The sequence below is a fragment of the Drosophila kikkawai genome, chromosome 2R (genome assembly GCF_030179895.1).
Source record: "Drosophila kikkawai strain 14028-0561.14 chromosome 2R, DkikHiC1v2, whole genome shotgun sequence".
NCBI classification, from domain to species: Eukaryota; Metazoa; Arthropoda; class Insecta; order Diptera; family Drosophilidae; genus Drosophila; species Drosophila kikkawai.
This window is the reverse complement of record NC_091729.1, coordinates 21,410,702-21,437,698: the sequence shown is the minus strand read 5'-3', so window position 1 is coordinate 21,437,698 and position 26,997 is coordinate 21,410,702. Positions and strand designations below refer to the sequence as shown.

General features: G+C 38.5%; 2 protein-coding genes across 4 annotated transcripts in view; both read right to left on the bottom strand.

The window, feature by feature from the left end:
* Positions 1–26,997, bottom strand: part of bin3 (bicoid-interacting protein 3) — a 34,156-nt gene that overhangs the window by 3,554 nt on the left and 3,605 nt on the right. Inside the window, exons 1-3 of one of the 3 annotated variants that reach the window (XM_017181589.3) lie at positions 21,430–21,800; positions 1,946–2,916; positions 324–1,668 (exon numbers count right to left, since the gene is read on the bottom strand). In XM_017181589.3, the coding sequence (XP_017037078.1) occupies positions 324–1,668; positions 1,946–2,580 (1,980 nt within the window). In that variant the 5' untranslated portion in view covers positions 2,581–2,916; positions 21,430–21,800. Of the gene's footprint in view, positions 1–323; positions 1,669–1,945; positions 2,917–16,056; positions 16,086–21,429; positions 21,801–26,997 lie in introns of those variants that run through there. The other 2 variants (XM_070284801.1, XM_017181590.3) reach the window with 2 other exon arrangements.
* Positions 13,014–14,380, bottom strand: tomboy40. Its single transcript, XM_017181594.3, has one exon. The coding sequence runs from the start codon at positions 14,198–14,200 to the stop codon at positions 13,214–13,216; it is 987 nt and encodes a 328-aa protein (XP_017037083.1). The 5' UTR covers positions 14,201–14,380; the 3' UTR covers positions 13,014–13,213.

Sequence of the window (26,997 nt, the reverse complement as noted above, 5' to 3'; positions counted from 1 at the left end):
TTTATCGAAAAATGATAACATTATTTTTAATATGATATTCAAAGTCTGACAAAGATTTCCGCTAATACTTAAAAATTTAAACGCTGTTTGACCGGTATAAACACCAAAATGGAATTGTCAAAGCATAAACACCAAAATTGGAAAACAGAAAACGGAAAACGGAAAACTGCCAAAAGCAATCAAAACAAAAACAGCGATTGACTTTATGCCAAAACAGCAACAACAATAATTACTCCCCACTTCATCACCCCCTCTCTAGTTCCATTTCCGTAAAGTTCCCCATGTTCCACGTTCCCCATTTCACATTCCACTTTCTTACTCACCTTGCTCTTTTGCGAATTATTGCTCTCGCTGATTTTTCTCTTTCTGCCGCCGCCTCCTCCGCTGCCGCTGCCCACGCTGGTTGCGCTGCTGCTTCCAAAACTCAGCCCCGTGCCGCCGACGCCGTAGCACGTGCTGGATAAATCCAGGCGCAAATCACGGCTGGCCTGCGCCCGTCGCTCTGCCAGCGTCGACGCCACCGCCAGCGTAGCCGACGTAGCTGCGGAGCAACTGAGCAGCAGCTCAGCCGGCGGCTCTGCGGCAGCGGTGGTGGCAGCAGGCACATCCTCGGCAGCAGTGGCCACATGTTGCTGCCGCTGCGGTGATGACGTTGCTGCGGGCGCCTTCGACGCAGCCTGTTCCACTTGCTCCTCTGTCGCAGCCGCTGCCTCGGTTGACGTCGGCGTCGGCATCTCAGCCGTGACCGTTGTCGCTGCCTGCGGAGAGCGCACATGCGCCTGCTCTTGGCCCGATTCCGCTGTCTCGCCCGCCGCCGGAGCAGCGGATTCGCTCAGCAGCAAACTGCCACTGCTAGCGTTCGCAGGCGCTGCCACTGGCGACGCCGCCAGCGAGGAACTGGCCGTGGGTAGCGGGGTCTCTTCGGGAAATTCACCTCCACCACAGCCAGGGCCCCCGCCTCCGCCAGCCACCGACTCATCGCTGGCATGCGAGGCGTTGGTGGAGTCGATGCGCCTCCTTTTCCGGTTCTTGCGCGTTCGATGGTGGTGCTGCCGGTGATGCAGTTGCAGCATGCCGCCGCCCACGCCACCCACTCCGCCCCGCTTCATCGGGGACGTCAGCTGCTTCTCGTACTCCATCGAGTCGACGGGGTCGAGCAGGTGCAGTGGGTCATGGATGTTGGGCGGTATGATAACTTCCACCTTGGGGGGTGTGGTGATGGGCGACTGGCGCGGCGTCGTTGCCGGCGTGTTGTTGCTGGAGGATGCGTTCGACGTGTTCTCGTTCTGCAGCGAGTTGAGGTTCAGGGGATCAGATATGTTGCCGCCCAGCAAGAACTTTGTGGGCGGCACGATCACCTCCTTGCGCAGCCGCTTCTCCGGCAGGAAGAACTTGGAGCGTCCGCAGCAGTAGTGCACCGCATTGGCTGCCGCTGCGCTGCTCGAAATGCTGCTGTTGCCGCTCAGCGAGCTAGTGTCCTTGCAGCTCTGCGCCTCCTTGCAGGTTGCGCCGCTGCCAGCAGCACCTGCTGGTCCTCCCACGCCGCTGCCGGTGCCAACGCCTCCTGTCGCTGCAACTCCGCCGGCAGAGCTGCCATTGCAGCCGGTGACCAGGCAGCAAGCATGATTTGCATTGTTGCCGGCACACAGCACGTGATGATGGTGACCCCTGGAAGGGATTGAAAAAACAATATTAGTCTATGAAAGGTTAGGGTCCGTAATACAAATTAAAGTCTAAGACTCTGAATAAGCGTTGCAGAAACCTTTAGCTTTGCTGGGCAGACGCTCCTGCTCTTAGATCCCCTCTATCTACCTTTATGAGCTGTCTGGGCCCTGTTATACTATTTCAATGAAAATCGGGAAAATCGTGATTACCTAATATATGGACAGCCTCTTATTGCTATAGTTCGTGGCCCTGCTAGGCCATTCTTTCAATTTGGACTCACCTGTGGGGCAGCATCTTCTTATAGAGCTGCATGGCTCCGCCACCTCCCTGTGCAGCTGCATTTTGCGCCAGCCTCGTGTTGTGGTGATGATGGTGTCCACCGCCGCCCCCGCCACCTCCTGCGCCGCCGTGATGGGCCCCTCCTCCGCCGCCGCCGTGATGGGTGGCTCCTGTGTTGCCATGTTGGCTGCCACCGCTGCCTGCAACCTGGTTCTTGTTTTGGATACTCTGAATGTTCTCAAGATCTGCTTTGTGGGCAGCCGCCGCCGACGTGGATGTGGGTAGGAGGGGCGCAACCGGGGCAGAGGATCCTGTGGATGAAGCCTGAGCGCTACTGGCGCCAACGCAGGCACTGGCATTATGCTTTCCGCCGGCCTTGTGCTGTCGCTTGCTCCAGGCCTTGTTCCTATTCTTGGGCCCCTGCTGCTGCTGCGGAGCTCGGAACTGATGGTGCTGAGCCGCCTGAGATTTTCCGGGCAATGGAGTGGGGGACTTTGACTTGCTACCTTGGGCAGTAGCGCCGGTATCCTGCGGATGGGACTCCTGCCTGGGACTCTGCTCGAGGCGCAGAGTGGGCGTCATGCTGGATCTGGTAACGCGACAATCTCCGGGACTGTCGCTAAGCCGTTTATCCATAATTTCTTAGTGGCGACTGGGCATAGTTGAATTTTTAGCACACTTTTTAAATTGAATTTGAGAGTCACTTGCACTTTGAACTCCTCAAAGGAGTTTATAATTTATTTATTTTAGCACTTTCTGTTTATTAAATGACCGAGTTTTCCGTTTATTTATAATATGTAACACACTCAAAAATATATATTTAGTTCTCTTGTTTATATTGCATTGGGCATTTTTATATTGAAGATAACATTATCATCAACCTTTTTCACTTCCGCCATTGAATATTTGATTAAAAGTATCCATTTTGTTGTTTAAAACGAGTGTGTAGATCCTTGTAGTTTAGTTTTACAACTGAAAAGAGTCAAAAGAAAAATTTGTAAGAATTAATTGAAGATTTCTGGTGCGTCTGGATAGGTAAACTGTGAAGCTCAAATGATTTTTCAACACTTGAACAGCATTTTGCATTCATTATTTGCATAGCCCAAAAAACACGGGAGCCTGAAGTCGGAGGAGAACCTGCAGTCAAAGCAACCCGAAACCCAGCCAACCAACTAACGACAGAAACGAGCTTTGAAAAATTGAGCTGTACAACACCCCGGTCTCCGGACTCTGGATCCCGGACCACAGTCCTCAGACCCTGCACCCCCCCTCTCTTGTGGCCATGTCTAGCCTGGCATTAATATTTACATGGCAAATTGTGGCTGGAACTGAGAGGCTTCTCTGGAGGCTTCTCTCTCCCCGGCTCCCAGTTCCCCAAAACTCGTTCGTTTCGGTGGTTTTGTGGATTGCAACTAACAACCGAAGCAGACACAGGCTCCCCTACAATCCCCCCCTCTCTCTGATTCAAGTTAACCGAAAAAAAAAGAAAAATTCCACCAGTCGAAAACAGATTTCCGTGAGTGAGAGAGGGGAAACAAGAACAAGTTGCAGAAGAAATGGAGCCAACTGCAAAAAGGGAGAAGTTTCTTTTGCAGTTACAGAGAAGGAAATAAGGACTAAGGACACTTCCTTCATATACATTTCCTTTACATACCTTTAGCTTTTCAACTTAAGGTAGCCTGAAGTGATAGCAAACCATTTTGAGTAATGCCTGGCAATATGTCGCATTTCCCTGCATTTTTATACAACTCTGGTCAGTATTCCACGTAACTTATATACACCTAGACACCTTTTATTTATTAAAAATGTCCTTTTAAAATCCCTTTAGTTATCGATAGCTCTGTTATCGCGTCAACAAGAGGCAGATAATTAATTTGCGCCCATTGCGGATACCACAAGCTTTCATTAGAGATCCCCACTTTCCCTCGGGTCGTCACGGAGCTCTCAACCAAAAGGTTATCAGAAATCAGAACAGGATTCTAGCCCCAGTTCTCTGACGAGGCTCTCGCACAACGGCAATTTTTTATTTGCATATTTTTAGGCGCGCGAGTGCGAAATGGGAACGCAACGCCCAGCTCGTTGAGAGGAGGAAAACACAAAGGAAGGCTGGTTGCCGAGGCCCCCAAGAAAATTTTAATTAAAATTTAAATATGCGGCGCGTTGCTGCCATGCCAAAAGGTCGCTCACTACCATACCCCCCACACAACCTAGGGGGTGGTGAGTGTTTGTGTGGTGTTTGAGAAACTGGAACACTGTGCGTTGGAGAGGCACGCAGCCTGTAGAAACAATCGCAGGGAGTGGATTCTCGCTTCTCGTTTCTCGCCTTGGCCTGCGGAAATTGTCAATTTTGGTAATTTTGTAAACATTTTAATGGAGAAAAGTTGTTGCCGCTGTTTTTAGTTGTTTGGAGATGTGATTTGCATGTAAATAAAATTAGTTGATTTGTCCCCGACATCTTTTTGAATTGAAGCAAAGCAACTGTAGAAACTTGGGCTTGTTTTGGGATAAAGTGTCAAACTTTAAGCTTGATATAGACTTATCGAGATATTAAGTATTGTTGGTGAAAGTTTGTAAAGCCAGAGAACAGAGGCGATAAACAATGGATATCAATTTCACAGGTGTTTCAAATAGCAAATGGAATCCTGTGGGACGCCTACATATTCATCGTTAAATAAAAAAATACCATACACTGAAAGATATACTTACTAATAGTAATTGGTAATCAGATTTTATAGGAATTGAATGTATCTTTAAATTTTTAAAAGTCCTTTTTAGCACATTAAAATATACATAATAAATAATTTATCATATTATACGACATTGCTTGTCATATTTGATTAATTAAATCAATTATAGCATGGCATATTATTTAATTAAAAAATCTTATTATTTAATTAACAGAAAACACATAAAAAATGTTTACTTTACAGCATTCACCACACTTTAAGAGATATTTTGTCTCCGTGTGCATGCAACATGAGTAAAAAACAAGAAAGGAAGCTAACTTCGGCACGCCGAAGTTTGTATACCCTTGCAGATTGGTTTTGATGTTTATTTTATAGATTTAAATGCTGAAAACACTCACAAAACAGAGTTTCATTACATTTTACCTATACTTATTATGTTTACAGTTTGACAGTTACAGTTTTACATTCTCAGCTTTATATATTTTATACATTTACCGATCGCTTCTATGGCAGCTATAAGATATAGTTGTCCGATTTTTATGAAATTTATACCAAAATTCTAGAATAATAAAAAAAACGTATATCTCAGAGTAAATAAAAATGCGTTGAAAAACAACGAAGCTATAATTTTATTTCTATTAATTTCTCGATCGTTCCTATGGCAGCTATATCATATAGTCGTCCGATTTTCATAAAATTTTTACCAAAATTCTGGAATAATATAAAATGGCTATATCTCAAAAATGATGCAAAAATATTGAAAAACAGCCAAGTTATACTTTTTTTTCTAAAAATTTATCAAACATTTGTATGGCAGCTATATGATATAGTCGTCCGATCCGGCCCGTTCCGACATATATAGCAGTGAGAGCATATAGAAGACTATATGCAAAGTTTCATTCAGATAGCTTTAAAACTGAGGGACTAGTTTGCGTAGAAACAGACAGACAGACAGACGGACAGACGGACAGACAGACAGACGGACAGACGGACAGACAGACAGACGGACAGACGGACATGGCTAGATCGACTCGGCTGTTGATGCTGATCAAGAATATATATACTTTATAGGGTCGGAAACGTCTCCTTCACTGCGTTGCAAACTTCTGACTGAAATTATAATACCCTGCAAGGGTATTACAAATAGCAAAACATTTGTTCCTCCCCAGGACATTCTGGGGGAGGAAAGTGTCGGAAGGCGACTTGGGCGGTGGAAGTACAAGCTCGCCTTGCATATGTAATGTGCGTCATTATTAAGCACAGCTTAACACCTACTCAGCAGCAGCCAGAAAGAGAGAACAAGATCGAGTGGAAAAGAGAGCAGGTGGAAAATTTGAAGGGAAAGACTAATTTAATGTCATGGCATTAGGGGGATTTACACAGAATGACGATAACAAACAAGCTCACAGGACGCTTTTCCACCATATGGTAAGCCTTTAAATATGGATGAGTCCAGAATGGCAGAAATGTACACATATTAAGTGCACATTGGTGTTGCAAGGTTAATGATCGGTAAGGAAATTTTATATAATATAGCACTGAATATATTGAAATGAAAGACTGTTATAATACATACACATCCTAAATTGTTCTTTTAAATATTTCTTAAATAATTCACTGATCTCCCTTTGATATTAATTACGTTTACTTAGCATAAGTAAAATCCTTCATAAATACCTTTAAGCTGCATTTGCTTTTTTAAATCATGTTCGATACCTGAGCATTACTCCTTTGACAGCTCCCTTCGTTCCACTTCTCCCGGATTCCTTACAGGAAATGGTTGAAATACCCCTGTTTCCTTTGTCGGAGACACTCTCGGCACAACTGTCAACGTGTCCACCCTCCAAGTACTGCTTATCCACTTCTCCTGGTCCCTTCCCCCTTTTTTACCCTTCGCCAGCAGATTCTCCTTGCGCCAAACATGTCAAAGAGAAGTCTGTCATACAATTTAGGTGCATTCGCTTGCCGTGTGGGCAGGTGTGTGTGTGTGTGCTTATAAAAAACCACAAACCACCACCCACCTGCTGTTTTTCAGACAACCTTTTCTGAAACACTGTGGTGACTTTCATTTGTGGTTCGCGACATCTGCTATTTGCCACAAATTAAACGTTGCAAGTTTGACTAAAAGAAACGTCTTAAAATGGAGTTTAAATATATGGAAAATATATAATTTCTTAAATAAATCTAATAAACCAATTTGTATGCTAAAACACTAGAACTTTGCCACAACACTGCCAGAAGTATTCCTCATATTAACCATTCAGCAAGGCTTTTAACACCCATGTTTTTTTTAGGCACCCGATATACATATAGTTGACTTTATACATCATACAAAATATATAGGCCTCCCTAAAAAAAATAACAACATAAAGAAAAAAACAAGTTGTAATAAAAGTTAGTAGAGGGTAGAGAAAATGTAGCCAAATTGTTCTTTACTGAATGCACTTTGCACAGTTTCTGTCAGTTGTTCTCGCTCAAGTTCAGTGGAACAATTTTCCGTTTTCCGCTTTTCCACTCTATTTCAACTTTGGTATTGTTCCACTGATTTCTTGTTCTCTTTCTATACATTTTCCTTGGCTTTGGCTAAGTTTTTCAATAGTTTTGTGGAGCAAAGTAAAATTACAGTCTTTGTCAAATGCAGTTGGATGGCGAAAATCTCAAAAAGTGGAATTCGAACTGAAGAAAGCAACGAAAACTGGTAAAACGAGAAGATTGCTGCCCAATTGCTGTTTGATAATGACCACGGTGACTACGAGCTTCGAGTTCGTGTGGCAGAAACTGAAGTCTAGTCGGAGGCCAAGATAATCAATTATGCAAAAAGCCAAGAAGAAGCTGGGGGAAAAAAGTAAAATGCGGAACTTGCTTGTCACAGCAATAAGACAAAATTAAATACTAAATACTGTGGGGAAAGAAAGAGGAACAACAAAATGGTTAAACAAGGGAAACGGTCGGGAGAAAAAGGGGGGTGTATTCACCCAGAAAGCTGTATAATTTTCCACGGCACATTGACTGATTATGAGCGCCTCACCGAAAGCTGATTTAAGCACAAGTCTGCCGGGAAAATGCCAGAGAAGCGGTGAATAAAATTACAATGACAAATTAATGAAAATGAGCATGAGAAAGGACTACTGAAAGAGGGTAAAAATGAGGAAAAGCTGGACAATTAAAAAAGCTTTATCAGCATTGTTTTGCAGTTTTAAAAAAAAAAATTATATTATCCTTTAAAATATTTTTTTTTTCGGGTGGATTTTAAACATACATATGTACTATATATAAGGGTTGATGTTTAAGTAAATTTCTCTGCCTGGAAAAGGAATAATTCTTACTATCCCATAGAAATGTTATCTCTAAATGAAACCTTTATAAAGTTTAATGGTTATCTACTTAGTCCTAGCTTTTTTTGAAGAATAATTAAAGTAAATGTAAGGAATTTGTCTCTCTTTAAAATGTTCACACACTCAAATTTAATTGATTTAAATTTTAATTTTATTACTTATAAGAGTTAAAAGGTCCTTTTCGTATAACACCGCGTAGAGGATCAATCACTTTCTTAAAAAACAAATATTTGAAAAGACTAAAACTGACAATCATTAACGAGATTTTCTCTTTCAAATTGAGTTCTGTTAGTCACTCTAATGCCTGACAAAAAAACACTAATTGCCACAAGTTCAGGTGTTCAGGTAGCTTCCCCCAAGTTGGTGGCTTTCCAACACGCAAAGGGAGTTGCGCCACTGTCGTAACTAGTTGTTTACAACAAAATGTTCCTCTACCTTCCACGGGATCAAGCCCCGTTCCCCCCTTCAAGCCAAAGTCAAGAAGTTTCAATGCCACTCGCGTTCAGTTTTCGCTTGGCCGTCGGAAAAACGGCGAGAACAACAAGAAAAGCCAAAAAGTGAGTAGAGGAAAGCAATTCAGGCTAACGTTATAAATATGTATGGAATATAAATATGTATAGCATTTCGGTTTTTTTTTTTTTTATTTGAGTCAGACGACGAGGATGTTAACTGAAAAATTATGGTGCATAGCGGAGGGAGAAATTGGATTATATTTTCCAAATGGTTTCTTCATAGTCGCACAGTTTTTTTTTATTCATTGTGGTTGTCTGTTGCTTCCGCCAGACTTATTTTGCTAGCTGGTGAATTTTAGAGTGGCCCTCCAAATTTAAATAACCCCTGGTTTGGTTCTGTGATGTTTTCCAACTCCAAGATCCCGTGGATTTAATTTGCATTTCTGATTTAGCTCATAAATATAGAGAATACCTGGTTTGAATTTTTTTTTTTCGTAATTCTGGAGTACGATTAGGAATTGCTTAGTAAAGTCCTTTACTGGTTTATTTCGTATCAATAAGAAACACCCCTTAAGGAGGTTGCATAAGAGTGACAAATTTTGTGGCAAATAATAGTAAAAATTACCAAAAATAACAAGTTACAAATAATTTAATTTTAAATAATTTTACGCTAGTTTATATCTACTTTTTAATTGCCAACATGTATTACTTCTTTATATTCAAAATTTATATTTTTTTTATAAAACGTATTCTTCTACTTTTCACGTTTTTTTTCGCAGTCTTCTCTCTTTCCGTTGCCCCTTTAAACCTATTTTAGTTGCACTTCGAGGCCAACTACAAACAATCATGCCACGTACTTACTGCTGTTCAATGTAGTTCAATGCAAAAGGGATTGGACTACCCAACTTTACAATGTGTGCGCGTCTGTGTATATTTGTTATTTTGGTTTTACCATCAAGTTTTAGCTAGCTTCACAAACGAAAAACTATTTTCTTTTTCTATAACCTTTGGTCAGTTAGTTGGATGAAGTTTGCATCTGGTGGATTGCAATTTGCAAAACTACTTTTGGATTTCAATTTGGGTTAGGGATAAAAGAAAGCTTTCAAGAGTGGAGCGACATTTCGGAAATATTTTTGTCGACAGTTATTTGGACTTAATCGAAAAGGTTGAATTTGATTCGTATTTGAATTTTTCTTTGCAATGATTTTTCTGATTGGTTTCTTATTTGAATATTTTTACAATGATTTTTAGTTTTAATAAGTATCAGTATCAGTAGGTTTATAATTCAATAATTTCTTTTTAATTTCGTTTTATTATATTCTGAAACTTTTCTGTTTGTGTAGGTATCAAGCGCATGTTTAAGAATTTCTGGATTACTTTAAAGTTTACTTGTTTTTCATGCCCTCGTTTCAATTGTGTGCTTGACATGGGTCTCAAGGTCTTATTAAAAATTCATTTCTTTTACAACAGGGTTTTTGGCCTTGACTTGTTCCCTCTTTTACTTTTTTGCTTAACTAATTTTCAAGGAGCTCAATTTGTTTTATACGAATAAAATTATTTTAATATCTTTAACTTTTGTGTGCTAAATGCAAAAAAGAGAAAAAAAATCCTAAAATATTAAAAAAAACACATCATATTTGGTGTGATAATATTTCCTGCATTCTTTAAAGCTCGCACCTAAAATATTATTTAAATAAGAACTAAATTTGAATATGTTAGAGTTCCTCTATAAATTATGCATACAAAAAATAAAATATCTAATGTTGGCGCCCAGTGACAGTGATAAAATCTCTATTCCAAATGCATTCCTATCAGCAAGCCACACAAAAACAAAAAAAGAAATTCTACAATTTAAATATGTTCAACAGTATGTTACGAATGTTTATTTCTTTTTTGCTCTGTTCTAAAAAAAATAACAAAGCGGCAAACATGGCAATTTTTAGAGCAAATACATATACATACATATATTCGAGCAATGAAAAAACTGCGACAAGAAAAACAAAACAAAACAAAACAGTGGAAATGCGAGAGGAGAGTGGGTGTGAAAAAAGCAGAGACATAATAAATACCACGCTCAATTGTGTCAACAACGGCAAGTACAATTGTTGGCGGCAAATGCTCCCCCATGGTCCACTTTCCCCCTCCCTACGGATAGCGCTTCTGCCCCTTGCCACGTCGCGTTGCACAATCAACTATATTCGTTAAAATGTATAGTATGCATACATGCAAATTGCAGAAAAAGTTGCGGCAAGGGCGCAAAATGGCATGGATCAATGTTTGGGGTTAAATGGAAATTCCAAATTGAAATCGTTAAAATGCAGGTACCAAGTATTAGCGTTAAACGGCATGAATGTCGGGGAAGTGGAGCCACGGGCAGGCGCACATACACAGAGCCAAAAGCTGAAATCAGAGCCGCATGAGCAAGCGAATTGTTGTTCACGCTCTATTAAGCGGGGTCTACAAAGGAGACAGCCATGCAGCAGGCAGGCAGACTGGCAGGGTGGGATGGAAAATGGGGAAAATGGAGCAACAATGCAAAGGCAGGCAACGCGAACCAAAAGATCGAGATTTTCCACTTAACGAGAATCCTAAACTGCAGGCAAGGTGAGAAGAGTTCTTGCTCGCTCCATGCACCGCGCTGTCATGCTGGGTCGCCTAAAAGCTTTTTCTTTCTGGCTGGGATGAGAAATGTGCATGAATCGCGTCCCGCCGGCTTTTACTTCAATCAAATGGGGATAAACAGGGGAAAAAACAGGGCAATGTTTACATTATAAATGTAACAAAAGTGCAAAAGTTTAACGTAAAAAGGATATATGCCAAAATTGTATCATAATATATCAAAGTTTGTTTCATAATAATAAAACTAGAATTTTAATATATAAAAAACTCGTAAGTTATAAAACTTTATAAATCTTTTAGTTCCAGGATATTATAGCTTTATTTTCAAGTGTATATCATCTATTTCATTAACCTTTGTTCACCTTTCTGCTCTTAGCTGCTACTGCTTCTTTCTGATACCGAAACATGATGATGATTAGGGTCAATGATTTACTACAGCAGCGTCTCTGTCATTGTATCGTACAACCAGTATGGAGAGATGAGTGCCAGCAAGGCTCTCTTGACACTTTGCACCTCTACAGCAATTTGGCCAATTAACTTTAGTTATCATAAATCTGTTATGAACTCATTGTTCAGCCAATTGACGCCATCGGGCAGAGAGAGAGAGAGATAGAGAAAGACAAACAGCATTACCTCCATATATATTCAACCGAAATATTCAGCACAACTAGAAATGCAATTTTCCCCATTTTCTTTGTTAGCCTCTTTCGATTGTTCTGGGCTTTTACCAAAGTCGTTGAATGTTAAATTTATTGTTCTTTGTTTTTTAGGTCTTAGTTGTCATATTGATAAAAGATATTAAACATTTTACCAGACGTTTGCAAACTGAATACTGAATAAGTAATATCTAATCAAACCTAACAAAACTCAAAATATCTAAATCTACATCGACATGTGTTTAGCTTTTCAAAAGTTGACCCCATAAGTCGTAAAATTAAAAGTTATTACTCTTTTTAATAGGGGTTGACCCTTGAGAAGTTTTTGAAAACTTGTTTTGAAGAATGCGCATAACTTAGGACTTTAAATTTTGTACCATATAGTAACTTAATAATAAAGTATTTTTAAAGAATATAAGGAAGTAAAAGAAATTTAAACCTTTTGAGATTTAAGAGTTACCAGTTAATATATTTTTTTCAGCAAGGTAACTTTGAGAGAAGATTTTCCCCCTTAAGTCAAGCAACTCGAAACAAAGTACATTTCAATATAATATAATATCCTCATTCAAGGGTATTTTAGCACTAATCAAATAAGTAGTATTTTGAGGTTGAATGCTGCCTCCCCGAATACGTAGGTGTTTGTCAGGCTGTACACTTCTTGATTGATGATGTCAAGGATACACAATTTAGACGTGCAAGGAGAACAGACAGCTCAAGGCTGTAGGATGGACACGCAAAGCCGAGAACCAAGGACAAATCCCCCTGCCAGATGGGTATGTGCGTAAATGGCAAGACTGTTTACTTGCACATGTCCACTAAAACTCAACCTCAACAAAGTTTTTCTAACAAAGAGGGAATATTCTAGTACATAAGGCCCGTCTTTTCTTAGATTTAATAAATATTAAACTTGGATACTTAAGAGTTAAATTTAAATGGCTTCGATTGTAAAAAAATATTAATACTTTTATGTCAAGGCGGCGAACCTAATCATAGTCTTCCTTCTTTTTTATGAGACAGTGAAGCCCAAAATCGAGAAATACCCTTAACTTTTTCAATATATCATATAATGTGGGGGAAGGTGGACAGCTAGGGTCATAGATCATGGGTCATGTGACTAACCACGATTAAAACCAAATTACTAGTTTCGTAGCACTAAGTAGATAGCTTACATTTCCTTTATTCGGCCAAAGAAAGATGATATAATGAAAGTATCCTTGTTATTTTCCTAAAACACTCAATAAATATAGATATACTTTCATATACAATTTCAGCAATCTTTAAAATAGTTGTGACCTCCTTTAAACAAAAACTAAGCTTCGATTTAAGGCCGCAAAAACAGATTATATTCTTAAATTTTCCTTCCTTAATTTGGTTAAAGTTGAACAGCATAGACTCGACACATACGTATAAATTTCCAATTTAGAAACCAAACATTAACAACATTATTAACTTATCCTTATTTCTGCTAAATAGCTTCTGTTTTCCGTCATATTACAACTCTTTTCTACGGTCAGCTCAATTCAACCGATCATCAGGCCACAGCCCAGCCGAAAGGTGTTCTTTACGTAATTCATGCGTCCGGAAATGGCCAGGGAGAACGGAAGCGGCTGCAGGCGCTTTTCAAGGACACCCGCAATGAGCCAGTTGGAATCAAAGCTTCCACGAAATACGAGATCCGCCTTGGGCAGATCCACCTGGTAGGCCAGGGTGGCCGTAGACTCCAGCATGCGTACATTCGTCTCCACCTCGACTCCTATCTGAAGTTGATCGCTGGCCTTCTTGTAGTAGCTTAGGTGCACGCCCGACGGCCCCAGGGTGCAGGCCCCCACAGAATCCCCAAAGTCATAGCGTCCCACCGCGGACAATGCTGCGACTTGGCGGCCAGGCACATTCGGACCGTACTGGTAGGCTAGTTCACTTCCCATAGCAAATCGTTTTGTAATGGCCTGCAGGTACTGACCCACAATCACTCCAGATCCGGTAAGAATGCCCGGGTTGCCCATGGTCAGTGATAAGGTGTAGTCCTTGCCGCGATAGTCGCTTGTCAGCTGTGTGGCCACCAATTTCGAGTCCTGGAACTGTGTAGCGAGCCTGCAACGCAGTCGTGCCGTCAGCTGGTGAATCACATTCGCACTAAGGTTTCCCATGGCATCGATCTCGCCAATCAGCACAGGAAACGCCTCATTCGGACTATATTGCTTGGTGCCCACATAGGTGGCTCCAAAACGGTAGCCATTCGATGATCCCGAGCTCATGGTCATGGTGTGCGTCACCTGGAAATGGTTGCTCAAACCCTTGTTTAGCATGATCTTGGCGCCGTCGAATGCATTAGCCTGAATTTCGCGACAGCGACTGTGCAGATCCTCGACCGTACCGGGATTCTCCAGCTCTGATTTTATAGCTTCGGTTTCCATTGCCTTCACTAGGTGAGACGGGAGGCTTGCGCCAGGTGGTGGAGGTAAATCCGACAAGAGTCCGCCTGATGAAGAAGCCAACACGTTGCCCATGGTTGCGCGTTATGGGAAAATACAAGGTTTTTGAAACAGGTTCTTTCGAAAGTTATATCTGGTAGGTGCCGTCTGTGCTTAAACTTTTGAAATCAGAATAACAATAAACAGGAAAGTTGCTGCCAAATAACATGGCATATGTATTAATTTTGACAATTTAGTCAACTCAAAAACTTTGTCAACTTTGTCAACCATCTACTTTGAGATATGAGAATATACTACAGTTGATCCGTTTCGATTCCAGATTGTAAATATAAACCTCTGACCAAAGTTATAATACTTCCATTAAAGTATATCCTTTTTAAGCTTTAATAATAAATAAAACCGGGTATTAAAAAATCCCACAACTTCCCTTTCTCTTTTTACCACACATTTACTATTAATTTTGCTAATTTACCTAGTCGAACATATTAAGTGCACGCGTTTCTACACCACAGGGGAAAATGTCAGGGGGTGGGGAGAAAATGTCGATGACTGGGAGTCCAGCAAAGGTTGAGGGCGGGGCGAGAGCTTCATTACCGTCACGCAATTCGTATGGGGGAGATTTTCTGCTTCTATTTTCATGATTTTTTAAAGGTTAGTTCCTTAAATGGAAAAGCCTTTCCTCGCCACGTTTGCTCATTTATCGTCGATAATAATGTTCTCTTGAATTTATTGCCTCTTAGACTTGAGAATTTATGAGAATGCCAGTGTGTGTGTGCTAGGTGGGGGTATACATATATGTAATAAAACTGGATAATGTGCACTGTGTTTCTTTGTCAAGTGCTTTGGTCAACTCAAGGACACGCACAAGTCAAAAAAAAAGTTTACAAATCATAAAGCATTGTGCTGACACTTTATAAAATTATTATTTAAACAATTTTCCAACATCCCTTGAAGCCAACTAGCACCAGCTTCTTGCTTTTCACTTTAATAAATGTCACATTTCAGTTAATCAACAATAATATTAATTATAAAGTTTTCGGATGCCCCCTATTTTTTCAGCGCGGATAAACTTTTTGAGCAGTCACAAACCGAAATTCCTTCCTCCAACTTGGAGGTCCTCCGAAGTACATATACACACAGCAATCGTTAACATAACTTTCAGCTACTTTAGCTACAGCGAAATCCGCTTAAAGTGACTAAAACTGCAGCTTTAGCTATATAGTATATATACACATAAACTCGTGCCACACGCCTATCAAGCCACATCTCCTGCCTGGCCCACTCATATACCACAGACTTAATACACTTTTGGCCCAGAATCGGGGAAAGCAAAAGTCGAGCAACTTTATTTTCTCGCAAACACAGTAAACAAACTTCCACTCCGACCCCTCCCGTCCCCTACATACATGTGTACGCATATAAAAAACGCTCATTGACTTGACGATACAACAACACAACTTTGCTACAAGTTTCAAATAGCAAGGCGGGGAAAAGCAGGCTCTAGGAGGGGATCCACCCAGGGGGGGAAGGGGTCGGAAAAGTTGCTAAGAAAATATGTCTACACTTGCCGACGACATCCGCCTTCCGCTTGGAGACGCTGCGCATCGTCGCTGCTCCTTGCGTGTCAGGGATGCCGGAGACGTCTTGGGACCGTTACAAAAGCTAATAAAAGCACACCAATACACGAAAAATTGTACACTCGAAAAAATTAAACATCTAAAAATACTATTTTTAAGTAAATTTAAATTTATTTATGACTGTTCCCAAAGTTGTTAAAAATGTCTTGTATTATTTTGTTTATTTCAAGGTCAAAAACTCTATACTCCAACCTAGATAATGTTTCATTTACTTGGTCTGTTGAGTTTGCTGTCGCGCCCAAATTCATATTACAGTTAGAAACGTTAAAATTATATAACTAGTCTTTGAGTTACCATATATCAATATTTTTGATTGAATATTTCTGAAAGAAGAGAAAAACATTAATAAAATTTATATTAAAATCCGGTTATATTTAGTTAAGTTTATTTAGAGCTCCAATCGAGTGACTACCTTCTAAATACTGTGAACAAAAAACAAAGAACTGGTCAGGGTTTTACTCTATAATCTATTTATTTATATATGTACCTGTATCAAATCAGAATAACTTGAAATTGAAATTTAATATTTTATTTTAAACCATATATTTTGTGGTAGTAATTAAAAGGTATACCAAATTGATATTTTTTACGATTAAATGAATATTTTTCCAGTGCACTCGTATTGTTTGCTTGGGGTACAGGACACTTTGTGTCTCATTTGCCGGTGGCGGATTGATCACAAATGGTGAGAATACGAAAAAAAAAAATAAATAAAAAAAAATAATTAAATAAAATAAAATAAAAAAAACAACCTCTGAAAAATGTTGATATATTTTGCAAAAGATTTTGTTTTAGGATTTATCCGCATTTCCACCCACGCACTACAATACACTAATGCAAGCCATCCACAATCAGATTGTTTACCTCACAGTTAATTTATATATATTTACATATATAATATTATGATATTATATTGATTTTCACTTTAAAAAAATCACATTATTTTGATTCAAGGTTAACATACTACAAATCTAAAGGACTTTCTTTCCTGACCCCACGCAAAATCAAACTAATACCATCAAGGAAAGGAAACAAGATACAAGCCAGGCATTTCATTATCACATAAATTCACACAACCTACACTTCCCTGATTTTCCGGCCACCCAAAATCAATAACAAACTCTTACCCTCGAAGCTGTTCTTGTCGCAGAGCCCACACCTTTTGAAAAATAAAAATAAACGAAACCCAATAAGTCGCAAGTGTATGAAAAAATTTACATTAATTTCAATATGCCACAGGCAAAACCAAACAGGTTACATTGCAAAGCTTCAAGTACTTTAGTTGGCTTCTAGTTACTCTATTTCTTAAATTTATAAAAACTTACGAATTAATTTATCAATATATTGCATTTCTAAGGTTAAGAATTATCAACTTTAAGTTGATCTTAACAACTTAAAGATTTAACTAGATTTTAAAAAGAGACCTTTAATAGAGATTTTCTGATGTCCGCAAGGCACGAAATTTTGGCTTGCGGATAATATTATATTACAAGGTAAACTAACTTTATTCGTGCTTTTGGTCTTTCATAAAACCTTTCATATCCAAAATTCCATTTCACAACAAGGGTATTGCGAGTTAGAAAGAGCGAAGAAGAGATATTTCTCATCTTCATTTCTATACTCGAAAAAATTTGAATGCTTCCAGCATGCCCAAATTGGGGCGCCTGAAGTACCGAGATGAGTCTGCCTTCCGTCCTTGTTGTTGCTGTTGTGCCTGTTATACAATATAACGAATAGGCCTGCTGTAAACAAAGGATGTGCCTGCCTGCCTGCCTACCCAACATGAATATAATGCACGTTGATAGAGAAGGGAAAAGGAGCAAGGACCACGAGAACAAGGGAGCGTCTAGCGCGTTGACTGTGCCAATTTCGGTAAAGTCGGCGTCGACGTTCGTTATTTTTCTGGTAGTTGAAGGGCAACAGCATTTTGCACAATTTTCCATCATGTTTTCCTTCTATTTTTTTCTGTTTTGGTATCCGGCAGCCAGTACACAGTTGTTATGGAAAATAAATTGGCTAAGCTTATTTGGTGCACAGGTTGCTCTGATGGGAACGAAATATGACAAGGACACGGAGACCAACCAGGAACGGGGTAGAAGTGCAAAAGTATTAAAGAAATTGAAAGCCAAGCCCTAAAATTTAGACGATATAATTTGAATAGATAACAAGTTAGTTACTTTTTATTATTGGAAAACTGGCTTACTAGTTAAAACTCCTATCCCAAGGATCAGATGGGGAGTAAACAAAATCTCTCTGAACTACCCACAAATGCTTGACGATTCAAAATGTTATAAGATAGGAAGTTAAAGAAAGTCAAAGCTAAAATCCAGTAGGTTTTTGTCATTAATGATTAGTACTACTACTTTTTTATTTATAAATAAATATAAATCTTATTTAATTTAAGTTTGAAAAAACTAAATGACATTTTATCCAGTTTTATCATTGTGATATTTATTTTGTTTGGAATTTTGCATTTCCAGGCATATTTTTGCAATAAAATTTCGTTCCGACCATTTTCGAAACAGAGTAAAAGTTTTGAGGTGAAATTTGCCTCTATGCCTGTACGCGTTTGCTTTGGCATATTTTGGCACCCAAACACACACACTCTGAGGCCTTAAACTAGACATGAGCTTTTTAAATCGATATTTGGGTGAGACGGGAGTGTGCAGTAGGGAAAATGGGAGAAGCCCGTTGAGGCCAGATGAGCCCATACAGACAACAACGGCTTGCCGAATATTTAAAATCTTATATGTAAAAAAAGTGAGTAAAATTTCCGGCTTTACCATATCGCTTTGCATGGTTTTTTGCTTTTCCATTTGATACATTTATCCAATTATTTAATTTATTTATGGTTTGGCCTACCAAAGACTGAAAGAACTAAACAATTTTTGCAAGATTTATTTAAAGCCATTTGAAAACAGCAAATGATGGCTACTTCTAAAGAATTTGTGTGGGCGATTATGATTTAACAGCATAGCATGTAGAATATTGCGGCAATAAACTCGAGCTAAGATGATTAAGTGCTTGAGTGCGTTGAACGACCATAGCAGAGAAAACAATAAATGCATTTAATTATTGGTCCCAATATTGGCTTTTCTTTGTCACTAATTGGAATTTTAACTCCTTGGAATACCAGTTAGGCCAAGAACTACTACCACAACAAATGACATTTGTGTGATTTCTTATTTGCTGCATTAAAATTTATTTTTATTATTTTGATCGTTGGAAAAGTTGTTCTTCCACAACCACTCTTCTCTGCCCTTGTTTTCCATGCTCCTTTTTTGTAGAGAAGCTCTTTTTTTTTCGTTTTGTTTTCTGTATATTTTTTGTTGTTTAATTGACTTGAAAACCAGTTTTATTTGTTTGCAGGCAGCAAAAAAGGCAGCTCAAGACCAAAGGCATTAAAAGCAAATATAAATTGTGTGCTCCCCAACTTGGTTTTTTGGTTTTTTTGGATTGGCTTTCCAAATCTGTTGTCCTGTCTTATACCCTCGCAAAAAGTTATTGCGTTTTATATGGGAAAAGTTATCCTTATCTGAGGAAAGTTCCACCTATATCTTTGCTTAGGGCAATTTATCACTGGCTGATTGATTATATTTTATACAGATAAACTATCTGTTTAAAAAAGTGTTTTCTCAAGTGAGATTCTTTGATGTTCGTTTAATAACCCGTACATAACATTTAAGGCCAGATTTAAAAGTCCTTAATTTAGACTGGACGTTATGTCTACCTTGTTCACATTACAATAGCCTTTCAATTTCTTTGACTAACAGTGCGCTGGATACCTCTGATTTCAAGGGTACGAAAGTTTTAATAACGCCCAACTTTCATTCTTTTCAGTTACCCCTTTTCACACACAAACGCACACACATATTTTTACGGAAAAGAGATAGAGAGAAGCTTGCGCGCTGTTTTTCTTATCATAATGCGATTATTTTTCGATTGGCCAGCGTGTATAGAAATAAAAGTATAAAACTTTTACGCCATAGCATCCACTTCGCGTATCTGTGTCTGTATTGTCTGTCCGCTGATTATATGTGTTCGTTTACTTGTGTGTTTAGTGAGCTCAAAGCTAGTGGAGCTTTAAACTCGTTATTGCCATCGTCGCTAAGCAGCTTCATTCTGACAGAACTCTCTTTCCGCTCCCTAGCCGTGCATCCGTCTTGCTCCGTTGATGCCGCGTATCTTGGTTTTTGGGTCTGCCCTAACAAACTTTGCCATATCTTCGTTTGGCGGTGTAATAGTGATCTTAATTAGAAATCGGTTCTACCTCATTAAAATCATTTTTGGCCTGGAGTAGGAGTGCGAATTGTCGATACCGTTCACTCTGAAGCAAGAACATTATCGAATTAGGCTATTTCTAGGTATTTTTGCTCTAAAGACGGATTTTCAATTGCTTTTTCAGAAGGAATATAAAATTAATAAATTAAATATGTAGGTATTAGGCATAGTTAAAACTACAAAATGTTTAATAAAAAAAAAAGATTGAAGGTGGTGTCCCTAAATAAGTTCATCTAAGGCATCTCTTGCGCAAGGACCTGTGCCACATGCATCAAACTTAAAAATAATATCTTAAATATACTTCAAAATTTTATTAATAATCACCTATTAAACTTTAAGCATTTTTTTGTATTATTAAAATTGCGTCTTATAATATGTTGACTGTAGCGTTGCCACAAAACATAATGTGATTTTTTTGTTTCACTTTTTCATCTCAGCATTCCACTCTATTCTTTCTCTCTCTTTCTTTCCGTTCTGCGCTATTCGGTTGTGGCACACAGGCAAATGCGCTTGCCATGTCTAATTTATGCAAATTTAATTGCCGCCAGACATTTTAATGAAATTGAAACAAGCCAAAGCGCCTTGTGGGGGAGGGGTGTTCGAGTGGGTGGTGTTTTTTTTTTTTTTTTTTTTTTTTTTTTTGAAGATACTGGGCAAATGTGCGAACCAATTGCGGTCATATTGATTGAGAAAAATTGTTTGACTTTTTTGTAAGTATAACTTTGTCACAGGTTGACTGTAATCCAGAAAATATTAATTAATTTAGTGGTCTCGCCATGACGTTGTACCTTTGCACATAATCACTAATTAAAAACCATTTAAGATATCAAATAAATAAGGCAGAGATCTCTGATGTGGTCTGCCAAATCCTCCATTCAAACGGTTTAATTTCACTGCTTTAATTATTTTCCCGCACCTCTATCTGCTATTGATAAATATTTCTTGCTGTTATTTATAGGATTTCCTTTTATTTTTGTTGCTTTTCGCTTGCTGTTCACTGCCTTGTTTTTGTTGTTGCTTTTTGTTGCCCCGTTCATTCGCCGCTCATTTCATTTCCACTACGTTTTATTTCTCGCACAGTGGTCTGCAAGCACATCATATGTGAGAACATGGAGAAACACTTCACTTTGTCCACTTATTCACCGTCCTCTTCCCACTGTTCGCTCTTTGCGTTGAAATGTCGCCAAAGCGATTGTTGTTGTTGTCTTTGCGAATCAGAAGAAGAGGTGCATTCGCTAAATATCTTTAATTGTTGTTTTTGTGCGCTATTTAAACTCTCTGACAGGCAGAAACACTCGCACATACAAACATTATACTGCAATTTTGACACTCGCACCGCAACGAAAAAGGGAAGGGGAAATCGCCTCTCTTTTCAGCAATACTTACAATTTTTAACGTTTCTAATTAGCCGCTATAAAATCTTTTGTTTATCGTAGTTATGTTACGCACGACTAATTTTATCCGCTCCACTGTTTTGCCGTCGGTCTTTGTCACTTCCACGGTAAGCAGCTGCGTTCGCGTTTCAGTTATTTTCTCTCCGTTGAGTTTCCTTACAATTGTATATTAATGTTCACTGTTTAATTCACTTTATTGAAAATGATTTTTTTCATGTTTCGGATCGCATTTTCGCAAAACAGCCACGTTTTTTTTTAGTTGATACGATTTTTGATTTCAATTTGTTGGCTGCACTCTTTGTAAATTATTTTCGTTTGTCCGTGAAGTTACTTTTCGTTCCGTTCCGCGAGAAAGAGAAAAATTGTGAAACTTGTTTCTTGGTTGCTCACTCTTTTATACTGAGAGCGAGTGATACCAAAATAGCTAAATTACCGAAAAAGTTAGCCAACTAAAAATAGCTATTATGTATTTTACTGGTATATAGGGATTTGCCAGTTTTTTTAATTATGAAGTATTACTTTGCAATACCCTTTTTATTTGTTCGTAGCATATGATTTCTAATGAACTAAGTATACAGTATATATATGTATAAATAAATGCATTTAAAAATATGCAAAACATGACATAACTATTTTTGCTAGCCTTTTCTAGCAATTAAGTAACTAAAGTGGCAACACTGGACTCTGGTCGCGCAGCGAAAGAGAGGACGTAGAAAGAGATATTCTCCCTGAAACATCTGGAGAGAACCAGTGCAGCCACTTGCTCAAAAATTACAATTTAAAAAGATATCAATTTCAATATATTTTAAAATGAAATTTTTTTTACCATTTTTACCATTTTTTAACTCTCAGATATTTATTTATCATATATGTTCATAATTATGTATGTATATATGTAGCAATATTTGCGTTTCAGATTGTGGCAGAACTGTTTTGTTGCAGATTTTCGCTAGTTTTCTCGGAGCTTCATGTTTTTCGCTCATTTTCTACGGCTCTCTTCTCTTTTTTTTCAGCATTTAAAACGCTGGAGAGCCAAAACGTTGGCATGGAACAACGACGAAACGACGGAATGACGGAACGTCGGCTCCCGTGAGAAAACGATTCCGTTTGACGGTCTCTCTGACCGACTGACTCACTGTCTCTCCAGCTCTTTTCGTCGAGTGTGGTGAACAAACAGAGAGAGAACGTTTCGTACGTGTGTTTGTGATTGTGTGTAAGTATTGCGCCATCGCTGTCTGAAAATCGACTTGTATGTACGTTTGGATGTACATATGCGTGTCGCTCCCAGCATATTTCGTTTGTTTACAGTTTTTCGTTTTCATACCGGTATTCGCAATATGTCAGGGTATCTGAATTCATCAGTTCATCTTGTTTATCGGTTGCAAATGTAAATAATTTAATAAGGTCTGATCAAATTAAACTCACTTTTAAGTTGTTAAAAACCTTCAAATAGAAATAAAATATACTAAAAAATAAAATAAATCTTCAGCAAAGTGTATTTACAATTCGCTTTTCTATTTTTGCTTGTCCGCTGATACGTTATGTTTTTGTGTTGTTTTTTTATCTTTTCCATTGCATTGATTGTTTTAAATTGAGATTTGTATGCTATAGCGGCGTTGCAGCAGCCACGCTGTGATCCTTTTTTTAACTCTAATTTTTTCCCTGCACATGGCAAATTATATTATATTGTGAATAATTTTTTGGTGGGGTTACGTGTAAAGTTTCTTGTTTATATACAAAAAATGCCGTTCGTATTTGTCTTTGGCCGTGAGACAGCTAATTGGATTATTTCGGTAACTAGCGATTGGGGAAGGTGGAGCACTGATGGTGGAAAACTTTCTGATTAGCTTTCTTGTTCTGGCCACTTTACGGCAAGCTCTCATAAATTACGTACAATACACACTAACCCAATTAGGAATTGTCTAATTTCGTTATGGAGCGCGTACACGTTAGACCGTGAAGTTATTTAGATACATTGTAACGATTCTAAAGCATTCCTTCTTTTACAAAGAAGAAGTAGTAAACTATCATGTACCCAAAAGCATTGAATGTTGAATTACTTCCACAAAGTTAAAAAAGAAAAATAAGAAAAGAAGCTTGAGCGTTTATTTATGTAAATACCCTTGAAGTTTGTAAGAAGGAATGGAAGACCACCAATCTTTTCATTTTTTTTGCTTATTTTCCCTTAAGAATACAAAAAATAGTGCCACCTAAAATTTGGATTTAATTTTTGCTGTGTATAGTGAGCATAAATTCAGCGCTGTCAACTTACACACCAGCAAAGGCAACATAATCGAGAGCTACAGCAACAATATAACCGCAGAACAAGTGGAAAGAAGAGCCAAAAGAGCGAAAAAATTGCAAGCGAAACTATAAATAGCGCCATAATGTGATAAGCACTCACATGAAAACGTCGAGCGGTCTGCGATTATTGTCACACGGTGAGAGGAGGTGGGCAGAAGGAGCAGATGATGAAAATGGAGAGCGAAAAGAGCGGCTTAAAGGTGGCACACAGCTAGACCAGCCGCACACTGCTTCAGCATAAGATTATGCTCTCCTCATATCGCACTCCCCTTTACTCACCTGGACCATCATAGCAAGATTTATCGTTGTAAAAAGTTATCCCCGCCATACTTTTGAAGAAACCCTCCTAACTAGGAGTTTTGGGGAGCTTTAGGTTTCACTCTCTCTTACTAGGTATTTAATTTATCTGCAGTTTAGATCCCAGAGCGGTACCCAAAGGTTTGTGTGTTCGATTGAAAAAAAAATATATATATATTTCACGTTTTTTGACAATCCCTCACCACTGTGGACTATCTGCACCTCCGTTTGCTCCCCTGGATAGTCAAGTATGTATTTGCTGACTGGTTTTGTGCCTGCTTCTTTTTCTAATTTAAAAAAAATCGGAAATGAGTGCAGCTAGCTTGTCGCCTGGCTAACGATTTCACGGCCGGTGCTTTTCGAAAATCACTGTAGCCGCTCTCTCCGGGATCATTTCTGATCTCTCGAACGGGCTGCGGTAGCCCACATACGAAACATACATACTGCTGTACTTGTCACTTTTTTAAGATAATAAAAACTAACAACTGTTATTTACTTCTTAGCAAAGGCGAACGGCAACAGGTTCGTTGACCAGCCCCCGGCGAGAACTCGAAAAGCATTGTGCGAAAAATAAATACAGTTGCACACAGATGCATAAGCAATAAAAATAGTATCATTGCAAATTAAAAATACCTGCTTGAATTATTCATCTACACAATTTTGATGTAGAAAAAACTAAAGGTAAACCCCCAATCCATTACATTATTAATTGATTATCCGAATATATTATCGAACATATTCAAACTTTAGACAGAAATCTGCAACGCAGATTATTTCCCCACCCGAAACTATCTAGAAACTGCTTAACCCTTCTTAAATAACTGTTTAGGTTCATTATCGCTATCTGACAGATACATTTTTACCAGATAAAAATATCGTAAAACCCCTCTCGAAATTGATCTGACCGTTAAAGAATGACAGTGCTATTTATTGTGTTGTTAAGCCACGAACTGTGCTGTAAAACGTACTAGTTGGTTATAGAGAGCATACAAACTTCGACTTTTCAAAGTATCTTTCCTATGTATCTTGTTCATTTTTGTTTTGATAAAGTGGCCGCCACAAGTGGAACATTAATAAAATCCACACAAGCCAAGGTCAAATGTGAAGGGAATGGCTTGATCATCGATCGCTCAAATGCGCAGTGCAATTTTAATTGATCCGAGCCCCACAATAATCTCAAAAGAAATTCGTACAAAAAAGGGGAAGAGAAATATTGCAAAATATCGGCGGTCGTCGCATAAAAATGCAAATGACTACAACTACACAGTCACCGATGACTGTGTCAGAGTGAGTACACACAGCTGAAAAAGAGAAAAGAGCGGAATGTTGAGCTAACCTGGTAGTACTGCCTATTTAGCAATTTTGAGGCTACATAAAGAAATCTATAGTTATTACGATAAATATAAATAAATAAATTTTTTTCAGTCATGGAATTTTAAATAGTTTATATTGTTTCCAAGATAACTTATATTTTTTCATTTCTAGCTATTAAAAAAATATGTTTTGAATTACTACTAATTATAATACCCTTTACTACTCTATAGGCACTGGTCTCTAAAAAAATTACACAGCCTTTAGACTCAAAAGCTTTAATATAATAAACATACATATTTACATATGTACATATCCATCTATAAAATGCGTATATATACTGCATAATGGTACATTTATATTCGCAAAGAGTTGTACAAAAGAAAAACTGAGCAAAAAAAAAAATGTCAAAACTCTGAACAAAATTCCAAATTGTTTTGCATATAAATTTGTATTTTTAGTTGGCATCCAGCGTCGCCTCATCGATGCCCCACGCTCTATTCCCATCCCTCCTCCGACCACCTACCCACGCCCACTCGAGGGCAAGCAGCTTTTCATTCAGATTTTCCTCAGCGCTTTGCTTTGCTTTGTTTTCCCTAACTTATCCGCGCATTGTTTTCATTTCGCTTCTTTCACTTTGCTGTTTTTAAAAGTTTTTGTTGTTGTCGTTCTCGCCATCATGAATTACGCTGGGAAATCTTGTTGATGTAATTCGAAATGAGATGGAAAAGTTTAAGCGGAATGGGGAACCATTTAAAAAAATTCATTATTATTGATAAAATTTCCTGTAACAACTTTGGTTTTCCGACCTTCGACTAATTAGTCACAAAAAAGGTGTGATCAACAACTGTTTAAATTTAAAAATGTAATTTAAATTTCATTTACATATTTATGAATAGATGTACATATACATACATGCATGTGTGCACTGTATCTATTATTAAACTACTTTTTGGCCTGATAAGAAAAAAGGGGGTCATGGAGTTTTTTTTTTTTTTTTTTTTTGTATGAGAAAGTCTATTCGGGGTATCAGTGATATTGGCACAACGCACTTCTTGGCGTGGCCAAACATAAATCTATTTCGCTTCGCTCATCTCTTCGCCGTTGTTTAGTTTTACTTGATTTATGACTAGCAGAAATGTTCGCACACAGATACATCTAAACGACACACACACACGAAATCGAACTTTATTGATATCCGCACTGTGGTTATAAAAAAAAAGGGGCCGGCTAGTGGGCGTGGTTGCTGGATGCTGACTGAAATGCTTGTGAGATTATATGTTTAAATGTATGTATGGCGGCGAGTGGGTGTGCGAATATGGAAGATATGGAAGTAACAACAAATTGTATGCCATGTTTACGCTTGGCACTTGCCAAAAAACAGACAAAATCTGATGACAAAACAATATTAAATGGGGAGCCTTGTTCGAACCAGTAATTGGCACGTCATTGAGGAAAAACTTAAAGCCAAAGAAAAGTTATATGTATAAGGAAAAGAAACTTTTTTAGACTAGACTACTGGGTTTGATTGATTTTGATTAAAAAAAGAAAAAAATTATTATACGCTTAATCTGAATCAAGACCTATAAAATACGTACAAAGCACACTAATAAGTATCTAATAGCTGGGACCTCAAAACTATAGTTTT